Genomic DNA, 26384 nt, shown 5'->3' with positions numbered 1-26384 from the left:
ATACTATTTAAATATTATTATAACAAACTTTTTGGCGAGTTTGACGAGTCGATACGGTAGATTTGGCCCGTTTTATCACCTCTAAGTATATGTATAATCACATAAATAAAAAATATGTTAAATAAGTTAAATATATTTATTTTAAAAAAAAATATATTCGAACATAAATATAAATAAATAAATATTTTTTTGTGCATCATACGGATATATAAACTACTTATGAAATAAAAATGAGGAATTCAAAGTGTTAAGGATAAAAAGCTACCCATACATTTATAATCATTTCCCCCCTTTACACCTTAAGAAAATTTCAGAAATTTTTTATGGAAAAAATAGCGGCTTGTTTGGTTTATATTTACATTTTTTGTTTTTTTATTCTTGGTATTTTTTTTTATTTTGTTAAAAGAAAATAGAAATAAGAGATGAAAATAATATATTTTTTTTTTCACAAAATCCTAAAGATAAAAAAATTGAAAATGAAAGTAGAATCCAAACAAATATCCATTCCTTAATTTTCCAATAATAGTTGCTGAATAAATTACTTTCATTTATCATTTCCTTTCATATCCAAAGTAGGCCCATTTGTGTGAACCGGGTGAAGATGGCGCATTGCGCACCCGGCTTATCCAACAACGTGTTCACGTATTTCATGACTTTCCTATTATACACCACAAAGACGAGCATTCCATATTTCCGTCACATTAACAACTGCACCGGAGATATTTTCCGGTAACTACGGCCATGGCCTCAACTACGTCGTTTTCGAGGCTCCAAATTCCAATTCCTCGTCGCAGAATATCAAACGACGCGCCTCTTGCGCGGTTTCAACAACTCTCCCTCTCCTTTCCCGCGAAATCCACTTCCCTGAGAACCTTGAATTCTGTTCCTACGAAGAAAAGAGAGGCTTTAGCAAATAGGTTTTCGCGAATTGGAAGGAACCCTAAAGGGTTCTCAATTCGCTGCACATCTTCAAGCGGAAAGGTAGCATTACTATCAGTGACATTCATCATTATCGTTGTTATTACTTCAATTGATTATTTTAACGTCTTTAGTTGCTGCTAACTTTCGAAATTCGTTTATCCTGTTCATAGTAGCAATTTAATCTGAGTGTTTTTTTTTTTAAGTTTCATTTCTGTTTTTATCAATGATTTAAAAACTGAACCACAGATTGGATTGAGCAAGCTTCCTGTTCCTGGTTTTTACTACCACTGATTGAATTGGAATATATCTGAACCAGAAACATGACACTTTCATAGTTCAAAAGGTTCAACTGTTTAGTATGGAAATTCAAAACCTTTGGTTTTGACTTTTGAGTTTGGACTAAATTATTTCTTAGTATTGAAATCGGACAGCCTGCGAGCTTGAATGAACCGAATTTAAGCTGGCATGAGACCGTTTTTTGTTGTGTGTTAGTGGGCTGGCATGGCTTGGCTCGACTCATTTCCAGTTGTAGTTGCTAAAGAAATTTGTTTTGGAACTTGGTCAACTATGTTACTTGATACTTGTTTGTGATTTGGATAATTTGTTGCTTGTGAGGCTAATTGGATCTGGTTGGAGCTTCAGAGGCAAAGTGATTTATATTGGGCTTTGATGCATGGCAGATTACACAACAGGAGTTCACAGAAATGGCATGGCAAGCGATTGTCTCAGCGCCAGAAGTGGCTAAGGAGAACAAGCATCAAATTGTGGAGACAGAGCACCTGATGAAAGCTTTGTTAGAACAAAAGAATGGGCTTGCTCGTCGGATCTTTTCCAAGGTCGGGGTAGATAACACTCGACTTTTGGAGGCTACTGATAAGCACATTCAGCGGCAACCTAAGGTGATTGACCAACTTAAGTAACTTTTATTCCTTTAGCGTGTGTTTGTGAGTCTTAAAATTTGGAGGGGAAGCAAAGAATGGAAGGGGTTTTGAAGGGTAAAATATCGTTCTCAGTCTCTCTCTTGCTCGCTTCAGATCACTTCCTTTTCCTCCCTTCCCCTGTGAAATAAAACTAATAAACATAAATATCTTTGATGGTTATTGTCTTCAACCTTCCATAGTAGTTATGAATTTGGATAATTTGGCATGTTTATGTTAGATGTCAAAATATGCATGTGTTATGGAGCAAATGAACACCAATTGAATCTTTTCAGATTCTTTTAAAATTTGGCAACGTTACACTTTTTATCTGATTTGAGTATATTATTCCCTAAGCCTGTAGGCCCAGAGCCTCACTAATTGTAACTTCTCTGATCATGTTAGGTTCTAGGGGAATCAGTTGGTTCAATGCTGGGGCGTGATTTGGAGGCATTGATTCAGAGAGCCAGGGACATCAAGAAAGACTATGGTGATTCATTTGTGTCAGTTGAACACTTCGTTCTTGGTTTTGCCCAAGATAGACGATTTGGGAAGATATTATTTAGGGATTTTCAAATATCAGAACAAGGTCTAAAATCTGCCATAGAGTCTATAAGAGGGCGCCAATCAGTTATCGACCAAGGTTATTCACTATCCTTGTTTTTGCAATTATAATGTATAATTTTTTTGTTTAAAATCAAATTTAGATTTAGTTCATTATCTATAAATGTGTATGTTATCTTACTTTTTTTCCACCTTGTTTTGTTTCGGGGTAGGCAACATTGAGTTGCTAATTGTCTCTTATTGAAAATTTAGTATCTTTAGATGTTACTGTGAACCCGTGGACTCTAGTTCTGACTGAAATACTCCATGGAGTGTTTGGAGCTGTACATTGAATTTTTCATTTTCCACATCTTATAATGCATAAGTCTGAACTTAAAATTAAATTATCACAGATCCTGAAGGAAAGTATGAAGCGTTGGAAAAATATGGCAAAGATTTGACAGCAATGGCTAAAGCAGGAAAACTTGATCCAGTCATAGGAAGAGATGACGAAATACGCAGGTGCATTCAGATTCTCTCCAGGAGAACCAAAAACAACCCTGTGCTGATTGGTGAGCCTGGTGTTGGGAAAACAGCAATTTCTGAAGGGTAAGTGACTAAGTGCTTAGTCTTCCTCATAGCTTTTGCTTGTGTTTGTATTATTGTTAACATATTTCTTTATTAAATTCAACATGCTGCTACCATTTTTCCTTACCTGGATTTCATCTGTAACCACTTCATACATACAATATTGGTACCTCATGTGGAAAAAAAAGTTGAATGATTTATAAACTGGAGATGTCATTTTTTCCTCCTCTAATATTTAAGACATAAATAATAATTTATATAACCATTACAATACTATTTAGAAAGAGGACCTATTCAAAAGTAAGAAGACTAGAATGGAAGAAATAGTATGATCAACTGTCTAGTTACTCTTAATACATGGATTCACATCAAAGTTGTGGTTTCATTACAGTTACTTTGATTCCAAGCATTGTGGTGACTGCAATGTGTGTTGCAGTTGATGCAGAGCCATGAAATATTTATTCTAAAATGCATATTATGATGTATTGTCCATGGCAATTTTTCTTGTGAAATCAATCCACAATTGTTGGGTGTTGGCACAACTGCAATGTTGTATCCACAACAGCTGATGCAGTTTGTCATTTGAAACTGTGCTCGGTTGGTATGGACATCAATGCCATTGGAATATTTTTTTGAGCCACACATACCGGTTTTTCTCATTATATGAGCAGGTCAAATACTTGGTTATAACTTACGTGGATGTTTTTTTTTAATAGTTTTCATTAATATGCTCTGCATATTGATCGGACTTTGCTTTTGTAATAGACTCGCTCAAAGAATTGTTCAAGGAGATGTTCCACAAGCTTTGATGAACAGAAAGGTATGTGGTTTATCCTGATAATTAAGTTATTCTAGCATTTGTGATCAAGCTGAAAATGGAATAAAAGGGCAAGAATATTACAAAAAGAATGTTCACAGAAGCAAGTTTTAAGCAACAAACACTGTTGCAATGGTAATCAGGCATTCACTAGTCAATACCCATATCCATACTCCAGTAAATGTGTAGGCTCTCATGAAATCTGAAAAATATCAGCACAATCCATACCAAATGCAGATTCGAGGTGTACAAGTGAGTCACAGCACCCAATGCATGCAAACCATGGTGGCACTGTCATCCCACCGAACCTAATTTCACACCTTGTTCTCTTTCAGTGCATCCATCTCAATCACTTGAGCTGCAAATTAGAGTTTCCTTGTAGGCCTCCTGCTATCCATGTTAGCCACTTCTGTGTTGAACTTCTTGTACCTCAAGTTTCTCCTTCCCTGTATTTGGTCCGTTTGAGAGTGCATGTTTAGTTTAATTTCCTGAGATGAATGCTGAAGAAGGAGAAGTGCATGTGAATTTTATCTTAGACAGAGGAGCACAGACTTAAAAGTCAGCATAAACCTAGATCTTATGGACATCTTTTTGTAATGTATTAAAGAGGGCCTCTCTAATCGGTTAAAAGTGGTGGGTGTCCACTAACAGCCATTCCTGGCTTGGCTCCGATAAGGCAATTCTGAAAGGCGTTGGTAGTTGGGCACTGGATCCCTTCATACCTAGAGACGTGTGATGCTGGGTCGAGGTTTGGTGAACTCGATGCTCCTCTAGTTAAAGTATTGGGCCCCTTTTGGTTTTGTACCTAGGTTACTCCTTCATAATACCCCAGAAGGGAATTTCAATCTAAATCAGTCAATATTCACTTTATGCTATTATCTAGTTTCTCACTATTTTGGTCTCTATTATATATACACTGCACTTCTAGTTTTTATTTTTTTCTTTTGCTTTACAAGTTTGTAATAATATTTATGTTATTTTTTCTGTTCTTTTGGTACTGCGTAAGCTGGCCAGGATTTGTGAAATACTGAAATAGATATGATGCACTTGTTTCTTTTCAGCTTATTTCTCTTGATATGGGTGCACTTATTGCTGGAGCAAAGTATCGAGGAGAATTTGAGGATAGGCTGAAAGCTGTTCTCAAAGAAGTAACCGAATCTGATGGTCAGACTATCCTTTTCATTGATGAGATCCATACAGTTGTTGGGGCAGGTAGCAGGCTTCAAAACTTTCCACTTTTAGATATCTGATTCTTTGGTGTTGTAAAAGCTGTCTGAAGGGTCTGCACAATTCACGCTAATTTCATGTACATCTGTTTTGCTTATTCTGTGCACATAATTGGTCTCTATACAAAAGCCCGTCAGATCCATGGATATTTGGATGATCAAAGATGATACATTTAAATTCATGTATTTTCCCTAAAATGTTACATCAGTGTGTTGTTGATGCCTCCAAATGCGTATTTAAAATTAAAGATGTGAAAGTTGAACTTGATTACAATTTCTAATTTTCCTGTATGTTAGGTGCTACAAATGGTGCAATGGATGCTGGTAATCTCTTGAAGCCCATGCTGGGTCGGGGGGAGCTGAGATGTATTGGTGCAACAACTCTAGATGAGTATCGGAAATATATTGAGAAGGACCCTGCACTAGAGCGCCGTTTCCAACAGGTTTATGTTGACCAACCTTCAGTTGAAGATACTGTTTCAATTCTACGGGGACTGCGGGAAAGATATGAGCTGCATCATGGAGTACGCATCTCTGACAGTGCACTTGTTGAAGCTGCAATCCTTTCAGATCGTTACATAAGTGGGAGATTTTTGCCTGACAAAGGTATTAATTACAGGTGACAAACACTTGGTTGATGAAAATTTGATGCAATGAGAAATTTTCTCAAGCATTTATGCTTTCTTGTAACAACAAATATCATATCTGTGGTAATTGGTATCTTGACCCCTTACAAGTTTCATAGTACGAGTTTTTGTTCTCGATCAAAGATCAGGACATTTTTTGACTGATTTGAAGTGTAGTATAAAAACATGTGAATTCAGTGTAGGTTATGGTTATAGATTTTTGTTAGAATAGAATTTGTCTGCTTTTCAACACCTTGGAAATGCTAGTGCCAGGAGAATAGTATATCATGTTTAAAGAATAAATGATATAAGTTATTGCATCTATTCCGTAAAATCTTTAAAGCACTTCCCTAGTCTCTACTATCCACTGATGTACATACGTGTGAGCAGACATCAAATTATACTTCATTTCAAAAGACTGCTTTCGAATGGTCAATATATTGCTTTAGGTTCTCCTCTCTTATTTGTGTTTGGCCAGATTCTTTCTAAAAGCATAAATGACTACATTTCTGTATTGGTCTAGAATCATTTATTGTCATGAATTGCTAGAAATCACTTATTGTTAGAAATCAATAATGTTACAAATGCCTGTATAGTTATCGCTACTTGTTGGCAGGTAGTGGTTGATCGTTGTAGAGTATATCGCGAGTAGTTGATGTATGAATTATAAGTAGTTGAGGTATCATGATAGCATTACTTTCATTAAGATCATCAAAGCTCTTAAATTCTCTCTTTCATTCTAACATGCTATTTATACAACTAGGATAAGTTTGGGAAATAATTATAGCAACTACTTACAATTGATCCAGAATGCACTAACAATAATACTCTGCAACTGCCTGCCATTACCTGCCAAGAACTAGCTATATGTTAATAGACATTGTTAATGCTCTTCAAATATTATTGTTTTTCTAACACTTCTGAAATTGCAGCTATTGATCTGGTTGATGAAGCAGCTGCAAAACTAAAAATGGAAATTACTTCTAAACCTACTGCACTTGATGAGATTAACCGGTCAGTGTTAAAACTAGAGATGGAGAGACTGTCTCTTATGAATGATACAGACAAGGCTTCTAAAGATAGGTTGAATCGTCTTGAGGCAGAGCTTTCTCTCTTAAAAGAGAAACAGGACGAACTGACTCAGCAATGGGAGCATGAGAAGTCTGTAATGACTCGACTTCAGTCAATCAAAGAAGAGGTGTGTTATTAAATTTTTATATATTTTTTTTTGCCTAAGGTGCGTTTAGATTTTCAATTAAATAAGTGAGGAAGGAAAATTAAACGAACAGCAGACCGTATTTGAATGTCCAAAAAATATTAAGATCACTTCTGTATTTATGCATGCAGATAGACAGGGTAAATCTTGAGATCCAGCAGGCTGAGCGTGAATATGATCTTAATCGTGCGGCTGAATTGAAGTATGGTAGTCTGAACTCCTTGCAAAAGCAACTTGAAAGTGCAGAGAAGGAGTTACATGAATACATGAGCTCAGGCAAGTCCATGCTCAGAGAGGAAGTTACAGGCAATGATATTGCTGAAATTGTAAGCAAGTGGACTGGAATCCCTGTTTCAAAACTTCAACAATCAGAGAGAGACAAGTTGTTGCAGCTAGAAGAAGAGCTCCATAAGCGTGTTGTAGGTCAAGATCCTGCAGTTAAGGCGGTAGCTGAGGCTATCCAACGTTCAAGAGCAGGTCTTTCAGATCCTCATCGCCCTATTGCTAGCTTCATGTTTATGGGACCCACTGGTGTTGGTAAGACGGAGCTGGCTAAGGCTCTCGCTTCCTTTTTGTTCAACACAGAAGAAGCACTTGTACGAATTGATATGAGTGAGTACATGGAAAAGCATACGGTCTCAAGATTAATCGGAGCTCCTCCTGGATACGTTGGGTATGAAGAGGGAGGCCAACTTACAGAGACAGTTCGCCGCAGACCGTACGCTGTTGTTTTGTTTGATGAGATTGAGAAGGCTCATTCAGATGTTTTCAATGTATTTCTCCAAATTTTGGATGATGGAAGAGTGACTGATTCGCAGGGTCGCACAGTAAGTTTTACCAACACTGTCATCATCATGACCTCAAATGTTGGATCACAGTACATTCTCAACACAGATGATGACACTGTACCGAAAGAGTTAGCATACGAAACCATAAAGCAGCGGGTAATGGACGCTGCAAGGTCCATCTTTCGGCCTGAGTTCATGAATAGAGTTGATGAGTATATCGTCTTCCAGCCTCTAAACCGTGACCAAATTAGCAGCATTGTCAGGTTACAGGTAGTTTTCCCTCCCATCCTCCATCTTAATTAAGAATGCTATTAAGAAATATGGTTCAAGTGGTTTGAGTTTATCAATTTTGGATGGATGACAACTGCATTTTAATAAACTAGTCTGGAATATAATTTCTGATCTGCATATCTGTTATCTTGAGCATGATTATTGCGAGGATCTTTTCCTGTAATTTAATGTCCAAAGCTCACTTTGTAACTTCATTACACAGTTGGAGCGCGTGCAGAAGAGAATCGCAGATCGCAAGATGAGAATCAAAGTCACAGATGCTGCAATCCAACTTCTCGGAAGTTTGGGGTATGATCCGAACTACGGCGCTAGGCCGGTCAAGAGAGTGATTCAACAAAATGTGGAAAATGAACTTGCCAAGGGTATACTTAGAGGAGAATTTAAGGATGAGGACACAATTTTGGTAGACACTGAAGTCACAGCGTTTGCTAATGGTCAACTTCCTCAACAAAAGCTAGCGTTTAGAAGGCTTGATGCTAATTCAGAATCCTCCATTAGAGGCAGCATTGAAGGCTTTCCACAGATTCTGTGAATGCCTCGAACTGCTCCTTACTATTCCACTACATTCTAGGTTTCACCCAAATTTTGAGCATTCATAGTTCATACGTTCCTTATACCAATTGAACTTTTGTGTATACTGTATAGATTCCATGTACCTTAAAGTTCTTCATTTCTAATCCATTTCCATTTTGATCGATAAAGTTTGAGACAAACGACTTATCTTTTAAACCTGGGGAACAATTTGTGATGCCATTTCAGGAAATTTACCTGAGCCAAACAAAAATAAGTCAGATTAATGTCCCCAAAAGAACAATTAATAAATCATCATCATCGTCATCATTTTACTCTTCAACTACTAACTTTAACAGTGAAAAGTTTGGATCTTGCTGTAATATGTAATCTGTGTTTTGTAGTTTTGCTGTATAAAAACAATATATAAAGTATGTATAGAGTTGGGTCTAGACATGCATGGTGCTTGCTGATCGAGACTTGAGTTTTACCATACGATGCGAAACAACAATATGAATTACGGTATTTATACATGCATGCATGGTGAATTTGTTTAAGATAATTACTGTTCGCATAAAAATAATAATTAACATGTGAATATGTATTATATTAAACAGTTTAATAAAATAAATTAAATTATTTAATAATTTGTTATCATTATTTCTATATAATTTTTTTATGCGAATAAATACTTTTGTGTAATTGTAATAGAAACTAAATATCTCTTTATCTTATACTTATGTTTTATGTAGCAAAATAATCAATATTTTTAAACATTAAATATATATAATTTTTTTATGCGAATAAATACAAAATGAAATTCGAACCTCGAATACTTACTTAAACAGATAAGTGAACTGACCACTTAACCAACCCAAATTGTTGGTTATTACTTAACCAACCCAAATTGGTTACTAAATATATATAATTGTTTGACTATTAATGTTTAGTATTTATATAATAATAATTTTTATAATATAAGTTAAATATGCTTAAGCCACGTGCAATAATTTTACAAGAGAAGTTTGTGGAGCTAGAGATTTTATTGTTCTTAAAGTTTTAATAATTAATTTTGATATATAATATATTATTTCACATGTCTGATGCATGAAATGCGATATATGAAAGGGGAAAAAATGTAATGTAATAGAGAAGAAAACCCATGGCGAAAAGAAAGGAACGAAGGTGCAGCACGTGGTCGACTGGTCGTTGCTTTTCAATCCATCACTGCCACCAAGGCACCAAGCACGGCGCCTCATCATTTATAAATAAGAATAAAGTTACAAATAAAACTCGTAAAAAAAATATTAATAAAATCTTTTAAAATGATAAATGCCACTACGTTATTTTTAAATTAGTCGCTATAATTAAAATAAAAGATGTTAATTTAAACTAATTTATCTACCTTTACTATCTTAACGGATTTTATTAATATTTTTTTAAAGTTAATCTACTCAAAATATAAATCTGTAAATAATAATTGCAGCAGAGTAAGAGTCGGCTCCTGCATCGTCTTTTGTTTCTGCTACTTCTGTGAGTTGTGTCGTTACTCAATTCACGTGCTTATCTCTTTCGCTGCTTCTGCGCAATACAGGTTCTCTTCTCTCTTTCTCTTCAACTTCAAGCTATTCATTTTCTGTTTGAACATGTATGAATTTTGTTTCATTATTACGAGCACGTTAATTTGGCAAAATTGGTGCGTTCCTCATTGTTCTAAATTTGTATGTTGACTTTATTATAGCATCAGGAGTTTAGAATTAACTTATGCTTCTTATATAATCAATCATCTGAAAGAACAGATTAAGGTCAATGATTGATGAAGTAGATTTATGGTGTTGGACTTGGACAAGTTCAAAATTCAGCTGCTTAGTGTTCTTATGTTGCTGTTCTTTGGTGCTTAATGCTGAGTGGTTGTTTGCATTGTGCTTCCTCTTTTGTTTGGGATTCTTCTTACTTGGGCATGCATTAGTATTACAATGGAACCAAAACTGGAAATTTTCTGTGATCCTTGGCTATGTGCTGATGCCGAATATTTCGATTCATTTTCAGGTCTACAGTTGTGTTATCACGTGTCAAGAGCTGAAACTTCTGGTGTCTCCGAATTTAAATTATGATTCTTTCTGCTCTTTTGACTTCCGTTGCCATTAATCTTGGCCTCTGTCTTTTATTTTTCACCCTATACTCTATATTGCGAAAGCAGCCTGGTAATGTCACTGTCTATGCACCACGCTTAGTTGCTGAAGGAAAAGTTAAAGAGGGTGGTCAATTTAACTTGGAGCGGTTGCTACCTACTGCTGGATGGGTGAGAAAGGCATGGGAGCCTTCGGAGGAAGAATTTTTGTCAAACGCAGGCCTAGATGCTTTTGTCTTCATGCGCATATTTATCTTTAGGTGAGGTGAAATGTTTGGTTGACTAAAAGTTTGGAGATTTGAAGATGCTTTAAATCATATATCTACTCATTTTAATGGATATTGTAAATATCCATAGCTGATTTCTGCAATACAAGAGAACTTTATATACTACACTACTAAAGGTTGTATTCTGTTTTAACGTGTCTATACTCAATTATATTCATTCATTTTCCTTTTGACTGACTTTAAGTATTTTCTATATCAAATTCTGAGTGGATATTCACATTTTCAATGTGACATATTTATATGTAACCACCATGGCTCAGCATTCATTAACCTTTGTATCCATATTGCTGTAAACTATTATTGGTCTCTCTAGTTTGAGTATCCTTGCTTTGGGAGGGCTCTTTTATTTGGTTCAGCTGACCCTTTTCCCTTCTTATGCCATTGTACAGTTTAAAAGTATTTACATTTGGAGGAATAATTGGAATGTGCGTTCTTCTCCCAATTAATTACTTGGGGACTCAGCTTAAAGATGACTCAGATTTTCAGCACAAGTCTTTGGACTCATTCAGTATATCTAATGTTAACAACGGTTCAAACAGGTGAATATTATGTATCAATAACTCAGATATTATCTATTCATGATGAAGAACTATATAACAATGATACATTGATGTCTAGGATATATATTGATATTAAATCTGAAGACACACATTTTACTTAATAAATCCACCTACAGGTCAGGTGACTTCTATTAGGTTCTACAAAATCATTTGTTTGAATGACACCAAATTTGTGAATAGTCTCCTAGAGTTGACATCTTTCTTCTCTTTGCAGTTTATGTTTCTGAAATAAACAACACTGTTGCCTTAATTTTGAAATTCATTGCCTCCTCTGACATGGCAATGTGGCTAGGAATGTTTCGACTAGATTAAGAAGGCCAAAGTTTTAATTTTCATGCATTTGTATTTTGATGTCCTGATTTCTAAAACGACATTTGTTATATAAGTCTATCATGACACTTATGATATAATTTTATTTATTTATTTATTTTCTGTTGTGGTTACATAGCATGTTCAAATGAAAGGAGTGTTACATGAGCATTATTGAGATTTTTAATTATCTTTTATTGTAACATTGAAATTCTGATACCTAGATTGGCTTTTATCAAGGTTATGGATCCATTTCAGTGCTGCATATGTTTTCACTGGAGTTGTTTGCTATCTTCTTTATTATGTAAGTTTTATTATACTTTTATTTGTAAACACAGACAAATTCTCCTATTATTTTGTCAAGAGAATGATTGTCTTCTGTGTTTAATTTAATGCCATATGCAGGAGTATGCTTACATTTCATCAAAAAGAATTGCTTGTTTTTATTCATCCAAACCTCAGCCTCATCAGTATACCTTGTTAGTCCGTGGTGTTCCTATTCCACCTGGAAGCACATGTAGTGAGACTGTTGAGCGCTTTTTCCAGGAGTATCACCCTTCTACGTATCTTTCACATTCTGTGATCCGTCGAAGCAGTAGACTTCAAAATCTTACTGTGAGCATATTTTTTTCCCTCTGGAGCTCCCTCCCTTGACTTGATCTTGTCCCTGAATTTTGGTTGCATTGGACATTGCTACCTTGTTAGTTTATTTATTAATGAAAGAGTATCTCTCCAGAATTCCTACATGTTAAATATGGAACATCAATTAAATAATCACTTTATCACTTCTTCCCTATTAACCAATAATTTGTTGAAATTATGGTGTTTTAGGCAAGATAACAGTACACAACTCGCGTCTGTTTCCTGCAAAGATCAGGGCCTATTTTCATGCATTCTCTATATAATACTTGAGGGAAAGCTTTGCATCTTGTCTGTTTTTCTTTCTTTCATGAGTGTTAAACATTTTGGATATCTAGATTGTGTTTGGTAATTGAGAGATACCAAAATGTGTTTGGAGCTGGTACAAGTATACAATATTGTGTGTCATAAGATACAAAAGTGGAAACATAACTACAGAAGGAAGACAAAACTTATACCAAACACAGCCTTATAGTTTCACCAACCATCAAATTTTTTCTTCTAGTCTTCTAGTATTACCTATATATCTTACTATTAAAGTTTATTCTTTGAAGGCTGATGCAGATAAAATGTACAAAAAGCTAACCCGTTTGAAATCAAAAAGTGATGCTCCTCAAAGTCAAAGGCGCGATGGTCTTTTTGGACTTTTCGGGCGTAAAGTTGATCTTTTGGATCACTATGAAAGGAGATTGGGAGACCTGGAAGATAATGTCAGAATGGAACAATCATCAGTGGCAGCCAAGGTAACTCTCATGTCTAAGCATAAATAACAACCTTCACTACTCACGTGATAACAAAATAACATTTTTCATCAAAAGCCTGATAATAAACTACGTTAATTAGATTATTACTTCATTAAATCATAATTTAAACCAAATTGACTGTCACTGCATATTTAACACGGATTATGTTGTTAAGATTTGGTTTTACTCGGTATTACCAACTTGATTAATAATGACAAGATGTGGCAGGCAACAAAATTCAGTTTTCATATATCAATTCTATTTCAGATGAGACAGGAAATGGGAAATATGGGAAATGAGATCGCATTAGGAGCTCTCAAATACTGAAAAATAATAAGACAAGAGTGTTTGGACCAAAATTGACCGTATTTTAGACTTCTATCATCAAAAAATAAAAATCATTAGCAAATTTTATAGTAATTTATTTCTTTCTTTCTTAACAAAGCCTTTTTCCACTGAATGGGGTTGGCTATATGGATCCAAGACATCATTGCGTCGCGTCTATGGATTGGGATGCAACTAAGTTTTATGTTGACTATCATAGGTCTATTATAACCCTGTTCGTTTTTCTGGGATTGGGACTGCGATATTAAAGTCACATGATTAAAATGCACGTTCTAAAGTAACAGCCTAACAGGATTAGATGTACAAGGAGGGTTTTTTTATACTTTTCATGAGAAAATATGGAGAGAAAGAATTGAACATTTGATTTGTACGAGGTAATTCACCATTTACTAAAATGAAGCATAGATTTCATTTGCTAGATAGAAGATCCTAATGTAATATTTATTTCTTGAAGCAAAAAATAATCATAAAAAAATTCACGTACTAGCTCATGATTATGTTCAGTTTGGCTTGCACAGCACTTGTCTCCTCCTTTATAATATGTTGTCTATTAGATTATTCATATCAATAGTTATTTTGATGGAGGATATTCTTTCCTACAATCAGTATATTTCTTAGTAATTAGGTTGTAATGACAATAATGATGTCTAATACATTGACTTGTGCTATCAACAAACTTGAAGGAAGTTCCAGCTGCCTTTGTCTCATTTAAGACAAGATTTGGTGCTGCCATAGCTCTACACATTCAAGAAGGTGTCAATCCCACAGAATGGGTTACTGAGCAAGCTCCCGAGCCTCGTGATGTTTATTGGCCTTTCTTCACTGTTTCCTTCATTCGAAGATGGATAAGCAAGCTGGTAGTTTTTGTTGCATGTGCTACTCTTACAGTTTTATTTTTAATCCCAGTGGCAATTGTACAAGGACTGACACATCTTGATCAGTTGGAAACCTGGTTCCCTTTTCTTACAGACTTACTGAGACTGTAAGTAGGAATTCCTACCTGTTGACCTTCATCTTCCATGAGAGCATGCATCAGAGTTAGATAATAATATAACTACCTTTGCATGCAGACTTCCATTCTCTACGTCCATTGAAATATATATTTGACTTTTAGATTTTTAGTTGTATAAAGCATCTGCTTTTAAATGTACACATTTTTGTTGGTCGTGGCACATATTTTTCACATTAATTGCCATTTTAATTTTATGCACAAACATATTTTCATCTTTCATCTGGTAAGCTATGAAGGTTTTTTTGTTAATTACGAAAATTAATCATATTTTAGACCTTACTTGCATCAGTGCTTGTATCGCAGGCTGTTGGCAATCTCCCATTAGCTGAATTCATTCTCGCTAAGAGCTGCTTTCTTTGAATAGTCATAAGCGGGATGGGTTACACCTTAGATTCAGTATTCGGAATAATATATCCAGAGTTTTAGTTTGAAGGCCCTCATACAGCATATTAAGAAGAATCATATATCACCATCACACAATGTATATTAGGCAATGTGCGTGAGCGCACGCAAGTGTGTCTATGATACAGTTTTCTGGGGAATACATTATCCCTTTTTTCCCCATTGAACTGTTGACTTGTTGAGTTTGTGATTGCAAGTTGAGAGTATACTTCATTGCTTTATTATTTGCACTAAAGTTTTCTTACCATGAATTTGCAACATGTGTTTGCAGGTCTGTTGTGAGCCAAGTTGTAACAGGATACCTTCCCAGTTTGATTCTTCAATTGTTTCTGTCCTTTGTTCCACCTATTATGATTCTGCTTTCATCCATGCAAGGATACATATCACTGAGTCAGATTCAAAAGAGTGCATGTACTAAAGTATTATTGTTTACCATATGGAACATTTTCTTTGCAAATGTACTATCAGGGTCAGCTCTTTATCGAGTGAACGTCTTTCTTGAGCCCAAAGAGATTCCCAGAGTACTAGCTGAAGCTGTACCAGCACAGGTGATAATCATTATTGATTGTCATATTATATGAAGTTTCACAAAATTTCTCCAGTATTTTATAACATAGATTGATGGTGCGTTTGTTTATCATACAAGAAGTATGAAGTAAATTCTCAGTCAAAAATCAGTTATCTTTAAAGAGGCGGAAACAACCGCACCGAGTTATCAATTTTTTTTGTTTCTCAACTTAATTTTGTTTTGTTATAAATGCCTGTTACCAAAATCCAATCTTCAAAGATGAAATTTCATATACTTTCCCTTGTTGCAGGCATCGTTTTTCATAGCATATGTTGTCACAACTGGGTGGACCACTATAGCGTCGGAACTCTTTCAATTGACTACACTTCTATACAATTTTATTAGTAGAACTTTTAGTAGCAACAGTGATGATGATTTTGAGCCCCCATCAATTCCTTACCACAGTGAAATTCCCAGGATTCGCCTCTTTGGTCTTCTTGGTGTAACATACTTCATCCTTGCTCCACTAATACTGCCATTTCTCTTGGTCTACTTTTGTTTGGGATACATCATTTTCCGCAACCAGGTTTGATATTGTTATTGCTTTTCCCATATATTATATGCATTTGCATTTCTTTTTGTTTTTGACACAGGTATAGTTGCTGTTATCTTTTTTTCTTTTCATGAATGAAATTCTAACATTGCCTTGAACATCTTTTGGTGACAGTTCCTAAAAGTTTATGTGCCCAAGTACGAGACTGGAGGACAATTTTGGCCAACAGTGCACAACTCCACAATTTTTTCATTGATATTGATGCATGTAATAGCCATTGGGATTTTTGGCCTGAAAACGCTTCCTCTGGCATCTGCATTGACTATTCCTCTTCCAATTCTCACACTTCTATTCAACGAGTATTGCCAGAATCGGTTCTTCCCTATGTTTAAGGACTATCCTGCTGAGTGTTTGATCAAGAAGGACAGAGCAGACCAAAATGACCATAACATGTCGGAATTCTATGATACAATGGCCAATGCATATAATGATCCAGCCCTGATGCCAATCAGATACTCCGATAGGCCCAATAGCAACCGCGATCCGCTCCTCCATAATTCTCAAGTTTAAGTTTGCGGCACTATTTGTGTGGCATCTGTTGCAACTGTATAGCTGTATCCGTTACTACCATTGTATAGAGTTTGGTTTTGAGATTTGTGAATGCCTGTATATAGCAATGTATCATCAATTCATGATTCTGATTTGAGTTTGATTTGGTGGTCCTTGGTGAGAGGCATGTGTTGTGTTTTAGTGTAAATTTCCAGGGTTTAGAATTTATGCTTGTAATGAGTGTGGAAAGATTTTGATACGAGTAATAACTGACCTTGCTTGTAAAAGAAAGATGACGAACAATAAAATTCGTGGGTGGAAGCTTTCGATGCTGGTATTTTCCAACCAATGGGTCCCAAGTTTCAACTAGTTAGTAGTAGCATACCATCTGTCTGTCACAGTTTAATTTTGATTGATATCGTAAAATATTTTTTATATATTTGTTTAATTATATGTGTTTTTTAAATGATTATTTATGTAGTAAATATATTTGATGCATGTGTAGAATTCTTTTATACTAATGATGTATGGAGATTAAATTTTACTAAATATAATTTTAGAACTTAAGGCGTTTACCACATCATTAAATATAATTTTAGAACTTGAGGAATGTTTACCACATCATAATAAGTGATAGATATAACGAAACAAGTACAAAATACTGTTTAATGGAGAACAATTTGAGCCAAACTTAAGAAGATTGCTTAAATATGCAGTACTGCAGCGTCCAAATTTTTTTAAATCAAGTACTCAATTAAGTTACAGTGTGCGCTTCTTCAAATCAAGTACTCAATTAAGTTACAGTGTGCGCTTCTTCAAATGTACATATGTATACATTGTTGTGCTGCTGTTTTTTCATTTTTCTCTTCCTCCTGTTTCTCTTCTCTTTTGTTATCGTTGTTGTCATCTTCTTTTTCAATATCATCATCATCGTCTTTTTTTCTTCTCTTATTTGATTTTTTTCTCCTTCTTTTGACTTTGCATCCTCTTTCATCATCGTCATTAGATCTTCTTCTTTTTTATATATGTTTAAAACATTAGAGTACAAAAATTTTGATGCACAATACAAAAAATTTTAAAGAACTACATATCCAAAACATTGACACCCAACTCACAATATACATATAGCACAAAAAAATTTTATGCACAACGCCAATTTTTAAAGAACTAACATATTCAAAACATTGATTTACCCAACCAACAAATTACATTCACAGAACAAATTTATGTACTATGTACAAAAAATTTCTGTGCTATGAATAAAAATTTATGTGTTATGTATAAAAATTTTTATACTAAAATTTTTGCTATATGTAAAAATTTATGTGCTATGTCAATAAGTTGTTCTCCAATAAAAATTTTTGTACTGACAAAGTACAAAAAAGAAGCGATAACGCATGCGCGCCTATTTTTTTGTTGCACTTATGTCAACTTGGTTGGATTTAATTACAAAAACATTTATACGTATAGCATTAAATAATATAAAAATTTGTAAAATAACTCAAAATAATTATCTAAAAACAAAGAAACACATATATTAATTAGGCAAGTAATTGAATTTCCTTAATGTATAAAAAGGGGCAAGGAGCATAGGGTGGAGGAGGGGTTTGTTTGAGCGGCCAAGAGGATTGTCCGTCAAAGGGACACAAGTGTGGGCAGCGACCGTAGTGGCCATTCGCCCATGGGCAGGGTGGCAGCTGAGTGGGCCGTCCATCTGGGTGAGGGGTCGGAAACCGTGGAACCAACCCATCTAAACACATGAATTCGCCTGCTCATCTAAACACATGAATTTGAGTAGATAATTGTGTAACCCATCTAAATACATGAATGTACCAACTCATCTAAACATGAATTTGATTAGATAATCTTATAAAATTCTTTACAATATTAAATCTTGTTATAAATATCTTTACAATTAGGAAAATGCTAGTTGTATAACACTAATCAACTTTTAATCAGCCTTTAATTAAATTTAAATAATATCTAATTATTTTTTATTGAAACATGTCTTTATTTTATAGATACATATCTATAAATAAATTTAATTTAAATTTTAAAACCCACCCACTTCAATATCATAGTTAGTTACTGTGACTTTGCTTTCTTTACCCTAACTTCACATAATAAATAAAGTTTTTTATTCCTTATTCTATGGGACATTCACACTACATTATTAGTGAATCCAAAACCAAAAAGGTACCTTCCTTTTGAATTTTCTTTTTCGTCTTTATTGGTGAAGACGCATCACCACCTTCTAACTGAAGCACTCTCTTGTTCTGTATTGGTGAAAGGTATCACTACTTTCACACATGTGTTTATGTAATTTGTTAAGAAACATCATGTTCAACATTTTTAATTATATTTAAAAATAAACATAAAAATTCTATTCTTATTTAATTTTATTAATAGTAGTTTGAGCAAAGAAGCAAAAAAAAATTTGGAATTTAAGAGGAAAGATGTAGATGGTATGGTTATAAAAATAATAATTGTTATTTTTCAATTATAACATATCTGATAGTATGATATTTTATTCAAAATATTTTTAAAATACATCCAAAATTAAACTTAAATACACATCCAAAATTATAAGAATGTACTCTAAATATTTTATCAACACATCCAAAACTCATGTAAAAAAATTTATATATGTACATAAGAACATAATGAACAACATAAACACATCTAAAATTAAGTATTGACACATCTAAATTAGATTAATATTACAACTCTCAAAAAATACAGACACTTCTAATATTGTACATAAATTTAAAAAAATAAAACTTTTTATAAGTGGAAAAAGAAAGATAACATATCTTCACGAATGAACTCAACCAAATTTTTTTAAAATTTTGCAAGCAGAATTACCAAATTTTGAATTCTAACTAATTTGATTTTTGGATGTGTATTTAAATTGTAATATATTAATAATTAAATATATTAAATTTAAAATAAAAATTTAAAATTTAAATTTAAATTTTAAATTTCAATTTTATTTAGTTTGTATTTTAAATGTGTATTTAATTTTAAAAAGACACTAAATCTATTTAGAATTTTTAGATGTGCTTGTTTTATTTTTTTTAAAATTATTGTAATAAAAAGTTGAATATTGTACAACTTTTAAAAGATTCCTAGTTAAACTGTTACAATTAATATTAGATGGTGAAAAATAATGCACTCCAAAAAAAGTAAACAGTAAAGTACTTTTTAAAAATAAACTTGCTATTAAAGATAAATAAAAAAAGAAAAACAAAAAATAAAATACCATGAACTCTAAATTCTAAAGTTCAATAATAAATTCTAGACTTTAAACTATAAATTTATAGATTAAAAAAATTATAAAAAAATATTGATTCATATTATTGGAGAATTCAACATGAGCAGGAAAGAGAGAAAAGGTGAGAAGGGCATAGCAATGAGAGAGAAAAATACAGTGAAAATTTCAGTCACGCCAACGGTAGTAATAAGGGAGAGAGTGATGAGGTGGGTGCTTCCGGTGTATAAAAGGGGTTAAGGGATCCAAAATCTCTTTCAGGGATAAACTAATAAAAATTTTACATCCAAAGCCTTTGGTTGTTGACGATTCTTTGGATGGAGACTTACTTGCAGTAGTGTCTAGGAAATAAGGGGGATCTTTCTCCTCCTGCCATTACGTTCTCTAAAGAAGGACGGAAAGTCTTGATGGAGCCCAATTTAGGTTCTATTGTTATCAAAGTATTCGGCAAACATTTCAGTTACACTATTTTTGTTCATCGGTTGAAAAGTACACAGAGACTAAAAGGAGGTTATGTCTCTGGTGAAAAAAAATTGACACTATCCAGTGTTTGATCTCAACCCTTGATAAAATCAAGGGTTCTAATTATAATTATAATTAAGATTTTATTTTATTTTTTAGTATCCTCACGTTCTAGCTTCTTTTACTTTTATTATCTTTCCGCGCTTATTTTTTTTAACCATCTTCTCTAAAAAATTAAACTTCTGAACTTCTATTATATTCTTTTCAAATAATTGATTTTTAATGATGTCTTGTGATGCTAATAGAAGACCATTACAGACTCAGGTTGAGAAGAACACTTCTTCTCCTTTAACATTGAGGTTTTGTGCTTTCATTCTCATTCTCATTCTCTTTTATCTAATTCCCTTACTCAAGTCTTTCTTCTCAATAATTTGATAATACGTTCAGTTTGACATTAAATTTTTAAGTATTGTTTTTGTCCCCAACGTTTGGGGTAAGTTTCAAAGTTTTCCCTAACATTTTAATCGTCATATTTAAGTCTCTAGTGTTTCAAAATTAGCTCAATGTTATCCTGCCGTTAGGGATCCGTTAACAGAATTGACGACGGGACAAAATTAAGACGATTTTGAAACGTTAGGGACTTAAATAGAACGAAAATGTTGGAGACAAAAATGATACATAGAAATAAATTTTAATTTTATCATTCAATAATATTAATTTTTTACTGTATATAATATTCAATTATTTTTTAATCACATCTAAATAAATTACACTTAATCACACTATTTTTATTCTAAATTTTTTTTCAAGCTATAAGTTTTCTGATTGAAAATTAATAAATTGTGCTCTATGAATACTTTTTTTTTAATGTTCATGTTCTTATCATTGAATCTTTAAATTGGTTTTTTTGTTACAATTAAAAAAGTACCTTTTAAATATTTTTTCTTTTAGTTCTTGTCTTCATTTTAAGATGTCCAATAATTCTACTATTTTTTTGAATGCCCAAAATATGGATGTAGAATTTGATTGGCTACCTAAATTGGGCAAAACCTTTAACACGGTAGAAGAGGCATGGTAATTTTGGATTGATTATGGTGGGAGGATGGGATTTGGTGTCTGCAAGCAATATTCTAACAAAAATGTAGATGAAAAAATTCTAAGTCTTATATTCGTCTGTGCTAAAGAAGGTGTTCGTAAACCAGATAAAAGGGATTCTTTGACGGTCATTCTTATACTTGAAACAAGGATTAATTGATTGGTAAAATTAGGAATCAGATATATTAAACACATTGAAAAGTATGAAATTTATGATTTTTTCCGTAAGCATAATCATCCTTTGCATCTTTCACAGACAACTCACATGTTAGCATGTCAACAAAAAATATCTCAGGTTCAAACTCGAGAAATTAAATTGGCAGATGACTTGGAAATCACACAATGGACTTCATTTGAATTGATGAATAGACAAGTTGGTAGAAGAGAAAACATTGATTATACACATTTAGACCAAAAAAATTATCTCCGTACTAAAAGAATGATAAGCATGGCATATGGGGAGGCAAGTAGCTTGTTAGCATATTTTTAACAAGAATCTCTAGAAAATTTATCATTCAATCATGCTATTCAGTTAGATATGGAAGAACAAATAACAAATATTTTTGAACTGATGCAAAAATGATCATGGATTATGAATATTTTGGTGATGTAGTTACTTTTGATACTACATATAGTACTAATAATGCTTGTAGACCTTTGAGTGTGTTTGCAGGATTTAATCACTTTAGAGGGGTAGTGATATTTGGAGCTGCACTTCTTTATGATGAGAGTTCAGATTCATTTGAATGGCTATTTAGAGAGTTTTTGAAGACACACAAAAACAAGAAGCCTCAAACTATTTTCACAGATCAAGCTCCTGCAATGGCTAGTGGTTTGGCTAAGGTAATTCCTGAAATATATCATGCTTTATGTTTTTGGCATTTGATGCAAAATGGCATAAAACATCTTGGTAATTTGATGAAGAATGGTTCTTATTTTCTGCAAGACTTTAAAGCATGTATGTATGAATATGTAGATGAAACTAATTTCAAAAGAGTATGGGATAAATTATTAGATGACTATGATCTTAAGAAAAATAAGTGGTTGATGAGCTTGAATAAATTAAAGGAGAAATGGGCAAGATGCTATATGAACAATGCATTCACTATTGGCATGCGGAGTACACAACTTAGTGAAAGTTTGAATGCAGACCTAAAAAATTGTATGAAACTAAACTTAAACATAATTCCATTTTTCAATCACTCTGAAAGAGTTGTCAATGATAAGAGATATAATGAACTACAAAGTGAATTTCAATCCAGACAAAAGTTACCCAGGTTGATGGTAAGTTCATCATTATTGCAACAGGTTTCAGAAGTGTATACCTTACCATTGTTTGATCTTTTTCAAGAGGAGTATGACAAATATTCTGCAGCTTGTATAAGAGAAGTAAATGAGAGAGGCTTTGTTTATGAAAATCTGGTTGCATTGTGCAATGAGAATAAAGAGTTTAAAGTAACATTTGATCCTTTCTTGAGTTCAATTTCATGTAATTGTAGAAAGTTTGAGACTTTTGACATTTTGTGTTGTCATGCAATCAAAGTTTTATATGTTAAAGATATTAAATTACTGTCTGATTAGTATATTTTGAAAAGGTAGACAAGAGGAACAATCAGTGGATTAGTAAAAGATATGCATGGAAAAATAGTTGAAGAAGATATTTGTCTTACTAGTACACAATGGTTTAAGCAAACTTGTCCTAAGTTAGTAAGAACAGTCACACAAGCCTTTGTGTCAAGCCTCTAATTATAAAGCACGTATCTTTTTGGAAAAAGCTGTCGAGGAGTTAAATAAAAGAGTTAATAATATCTGCAAACTAAATTTGGGATTAGAAATTAACAATACTAATTCTTTCCTCCCAATTCAATGTACAAACTTTCAATCCTTAAAAGTCAAAAGTTTAAGGTTTTAAAAAGAAGAAATGGTGTGAGAAATTTTAGAAGACATCCAAAAAGTTGGGTTAAAAAACAATCAAAAAAAGAAAAAGAGTCAAATTAGCAACACTTCACAACAACAGCAAGATAAGGTAGTTTATTAAATAATGCAATATGTGAATTTCTATGTTTTTTTATATTTATTTTTATTTTATTTTAGATTATTTTAACTCTTATAAATTGTTCTCTTTCTTATGTTATATAGGTCATTAAGTTGTATGATTCAATATCTCAAGAAAACTATCATAATTTTAATAGGTTATTAATGGTAATTTTTCTTAACTATTTGTAAAATGATACATATATATTATTTAACATGATGAATGGTTTTTATTGATGTTTAACATTACTATGATTATTTATATCTAATAGGAATCGTTAGATGTATTTCTTCAACCAAATACATTTGTGAATAATAAATTTTTTTTATAAAATTTAAGGTAATTTTTAATTATAAAATATCTCAATAAATAATTACTTATATTATTGTAAACAAATTAGCATAGTAATACTTTATTTACTTCTTTCTCTTAATAACAATTTTATATTCATTTTTTTATAGAATTTTGGATACATACTAAAAGAGCTTTTTGATGCCAAATATGCTTGAAGTGCTATTGATTTTGGAAAATATTTGATTGAATTATTAGAATAAAGTTGTAATAGATCTCACAAAAGTAGAATGGTGTAAAAGAGAAGAAGAATATGTTATTTTTAATTTGTTTTTTAGGATATTTATCTTGGAATTTCATATTATAATTTTACTATTTTGATTGATTAGAACTTGTATATAATCTTTTTCATCTATTTCAATTGGTATGTTTATAATACCATATCACAAATTACAGAATATATACAATTACTTTGAACAATAAATTTATTTCCACACTAATTCGTATTCAATATCCTGTTATAATTTTGAATAGATGTTTTCTTCCCATGCCTCTCATCTTCAACATCAGAATTTTCATACGAGTCAGACAATTAAATATTATTATGTCTTGGTGGAACTCTTCATAAAAGTGTTCACTTAAACTGATTAGATCTTCACCTAACTCATTTGCTCTGTCAATGATCAACAAAATTGGCAATTATCTACCAAATTTAAAAATTGCAGACTTAGATTCTGTCATACCAATTACCACTAAAGAATATAATTAAAATTCAATCACCACTAAATATTATTAAGGTCTAAATAATGAAAACAGGATACTACTTGAATGACCAATATTATAGACAAGTAAAGTCATCGAATTTTATTATAAATTAAATTCTTAAATCATAAGATAATTGCAGGAACAATAAAACTGTTTATGCAGGCAGAACTTACGGCACATATCCTTCAGAACTTCATTGTTCTCCTCTACTTATTTTAAAGTGACACCAAATGCCTAATTCAAAAAATAGAATCTTAAAAATAATTTTGTTTGAAAAAAAAAAGATAGCATTTTCAAAAGCAATCCTAAATAAAAAAATCAAAAGAATTGAATAATAGCAAACACAACCAAATGAGTTTTTTTATCTACTGCTATATTCCTTTCTCAGTATCTAATCGCAACCAAAGAAAAATATTATATATACCACAACATCATTATCCAAAACTTAAGACAACCAAACTATGGCAATTCAAAGAAAAAGAAAAAAAAGAACTAACTTTTCTCATCTTGTCAACCACATCAGTAATAAGACACTTCATATCCCAAATACTTAAGGTACCTGCCTAATTGCAAAACCAACCACACAAATTCAAACCAATTATTATAAAAAGGATTATTAATTTAGGAATTTAGTGATTGAGAGAGAGAAAGAGAGAAGAACCTGAAAAGATCTCAAACCTTAGATTCGACTTTAGGTCTCAAAAACTCTCTCTTCTTGCTCATTGTGTTGTGCAGCGGTACCTCAAGAGATGGAGCCTTCAGATTCTGGCCCTCCGATTTCGATGCGAGATTCGTATCCGTCTTCAATTGCTAAGATTCTACTCACAGAGCTGCTAAAGCGGGAGAAAGAAGATGAGGAATGAAGCTTCTTCTTCTTATTGTTACTGCTGGCGAAGAGAATAGGACGAGTGGGAGTGTGAAATTGAAGAGAAGAAGAATGGTTTGAAGAATTTGAGAAGATAGAGCTTCTTCTTGTTGTTGTTACTGCAGAAAAAGAGAATAGGACTAGTAGAAAGTGGAATCAAAGAGAAGAAAGGTTTGTAAAATTTGGAAAAATGATAGTCATAATTATAATTATAATTAGGATCGTTGATTTTATCAAGGGTTGAGATCAAACACTGGACAGTGTCAATTTTTTCTTCTATTGGAGAGGATCCGTTTCCTGACATTATGGATGTGGGGTTTGGATACTTCCTTGTGAAGTCTGACTTGGCAAAGGATAGGGAAAAAATCCTAATAGGTGGACCTTGGATGTTTGGCGACTATTATGTGGCGGTGAAACCATGGTCCGCTACCTTTCAACCAAATGAGAAATCTTTTGGTTCCACTCCAGTTTGGATACGCATTGTAAGTTTGAATATATTGTATTACCAAGAAAGAGCTATGAGGAAAATAGCTTCGGGCATAAGGACACCTATCAAAATTGATCTAGCTACAAAGGAAGCAAAAAGAGAAAAGTTTGCGCGAGCGTGTGTTCAGATCGATTTGGATCTCCTGATGGTCTCTAAAATCATCGTTGATGGAGCCAAATCCACTATTGAGTATGAAAACTTAGATCTTATTTGTGAAAAATGCAATTGCTTTGGCCATGTTAAGGAGTATTGCACCGAGGATCGTGGTGTAAAAGAGGATGTGGAGCCAACTGTGACGGCGTCATCGCAACCTGTGTCGTTGGCAGAGGGTAGAGAAAGTGAACTAGATTAGAACTGGAATCAATGCGTGTTTGAATTTGGTAAGAATAATAATGGTGAGGCAAATAATCAGGGATTGGAGGCATTGGAAGAGATTGCGTTGCATGAAAGTCCTCCTAAATCAAAGGAATTGGTTGAGGAGGGAGAGTGGGTCCAAGTTTCAAATAGAAAAGGTAAAAAAAAAAAGTGAATCCATCTATTACTGGTCCATCTTCTAAAGGAGACAATGGTTCAAAAAGGCTGCAAAAAAGCTTTCAAGTATCCAGAAGATCTACTGGGCTTGACCCATGTAG

The 26384-nt window shown here is 33.2% G+C and overlaps 3 protein-coding genes across 4 annotated transcripts; all 3 read left to right on the top strand.

The window, feature by feature from the left end:
• The first annotated feature begins 532 nt into the window (after positions 1 to 532).
• Positions 533 to 8634, top strand: LOC112716467 (chaperone protein ClpB3, chloroplastic). Its single transcript, XM_025768385.3, has 10 exons — positions 533 to 981; positions 1602 to 1820; positions 2244 to 2481; positions 2795 to 2990; positions 3735 to 3789; positions 4848 to 4998; positions 5310 to 5618; positions 6571 to 6836; positions 6986 to 7912; positions 8136 to 8634. The coding sequence occupies exons 1-10, from the start codon at positions 742 to 744 to the stop codon at positions 8463 to 8465; spliced, it is 2931 nt and encodes a 976-aa protein (XP_025624170.1). The 5' UTR covers positions 533 to 741; the 3' UTR covers positions 8466 to 8634.
• Positions 8635 to 9550: 916 nt separating this feature from the next.
• On the top strand, positions 9551 to 16830 carry LOC112716466 (CSC1-like protein HYP1). 2 transcript variants are annotated; one of them, XM_025768382.3, is made up of 10 exons: positions 9551 to 10037; positions 10493 to 10834; positions 11251 to 11400; positions 11971 to 12034; positions 12136 to 12345; positions 12924 to 13112; positions 14141 to 14439; positions 15143 to 15419; positions 15690 to 15965; positions 16107 to 16830. In XM_025768382.3, exons 2-10 carry the CDS (start codon positions 10554 to 10556, stop codon positions 16500 to 16502), a joined length of 2142 nt encoding a protein of 713 aa, XP_025624167.1. In that variant the 5' UTR covers positions 9551 to 10037; positions 10493 to 10553; the 3' UTR covers positions 16503 to 16830. The 2 variants fall into 2 exon arrangements, with proteins under 2 accessions (XP_025624167.1, XP_025624168.1); XM_025768383.2 differs by lacking the exon at positions 9551 to 10037 and adding an exon at positions 10042 to 10139.
• Positions 16831 to 25570: 8740 nt separating this feature from the next.
• On the top strand, positions 25571 to 26104 carry LOC112717941 (uncharacterized). Its single transcript, XM_025769861.1, has one exon. The coding sequence runs from the start codon at positions 25571 to 25573 to the stop codon at positions 26102 to 26104; it is 534 nt and encodes a 177-aa protein (XP_025625646.1).
• The last annotated feature ends 280 nt before the right edge of the window (positions 26105 to 26384 follow it).

Source organism: Arachis hypogaea, chromosome 10 (assembly GCF_003086295.3).
Source record: "Arachis hypogaea cultivar Tifrunner chromosome 10, arahy.Tifrunner.gnm2.J5K5, whole genome shotgun sequence".
Classification (NCBI taxonomy): domain Eukaryota; kingdom Viridiplantae; phylum Streptophyta; class Magnoliopsida; order Fabales; family Fabaceae; genus Arachis; species Arachis hypogaea.
Note: the sequence above shows the minus strand (reverse complement) of the source record. Positions and strands in the feature narration are given on the sequence as shown.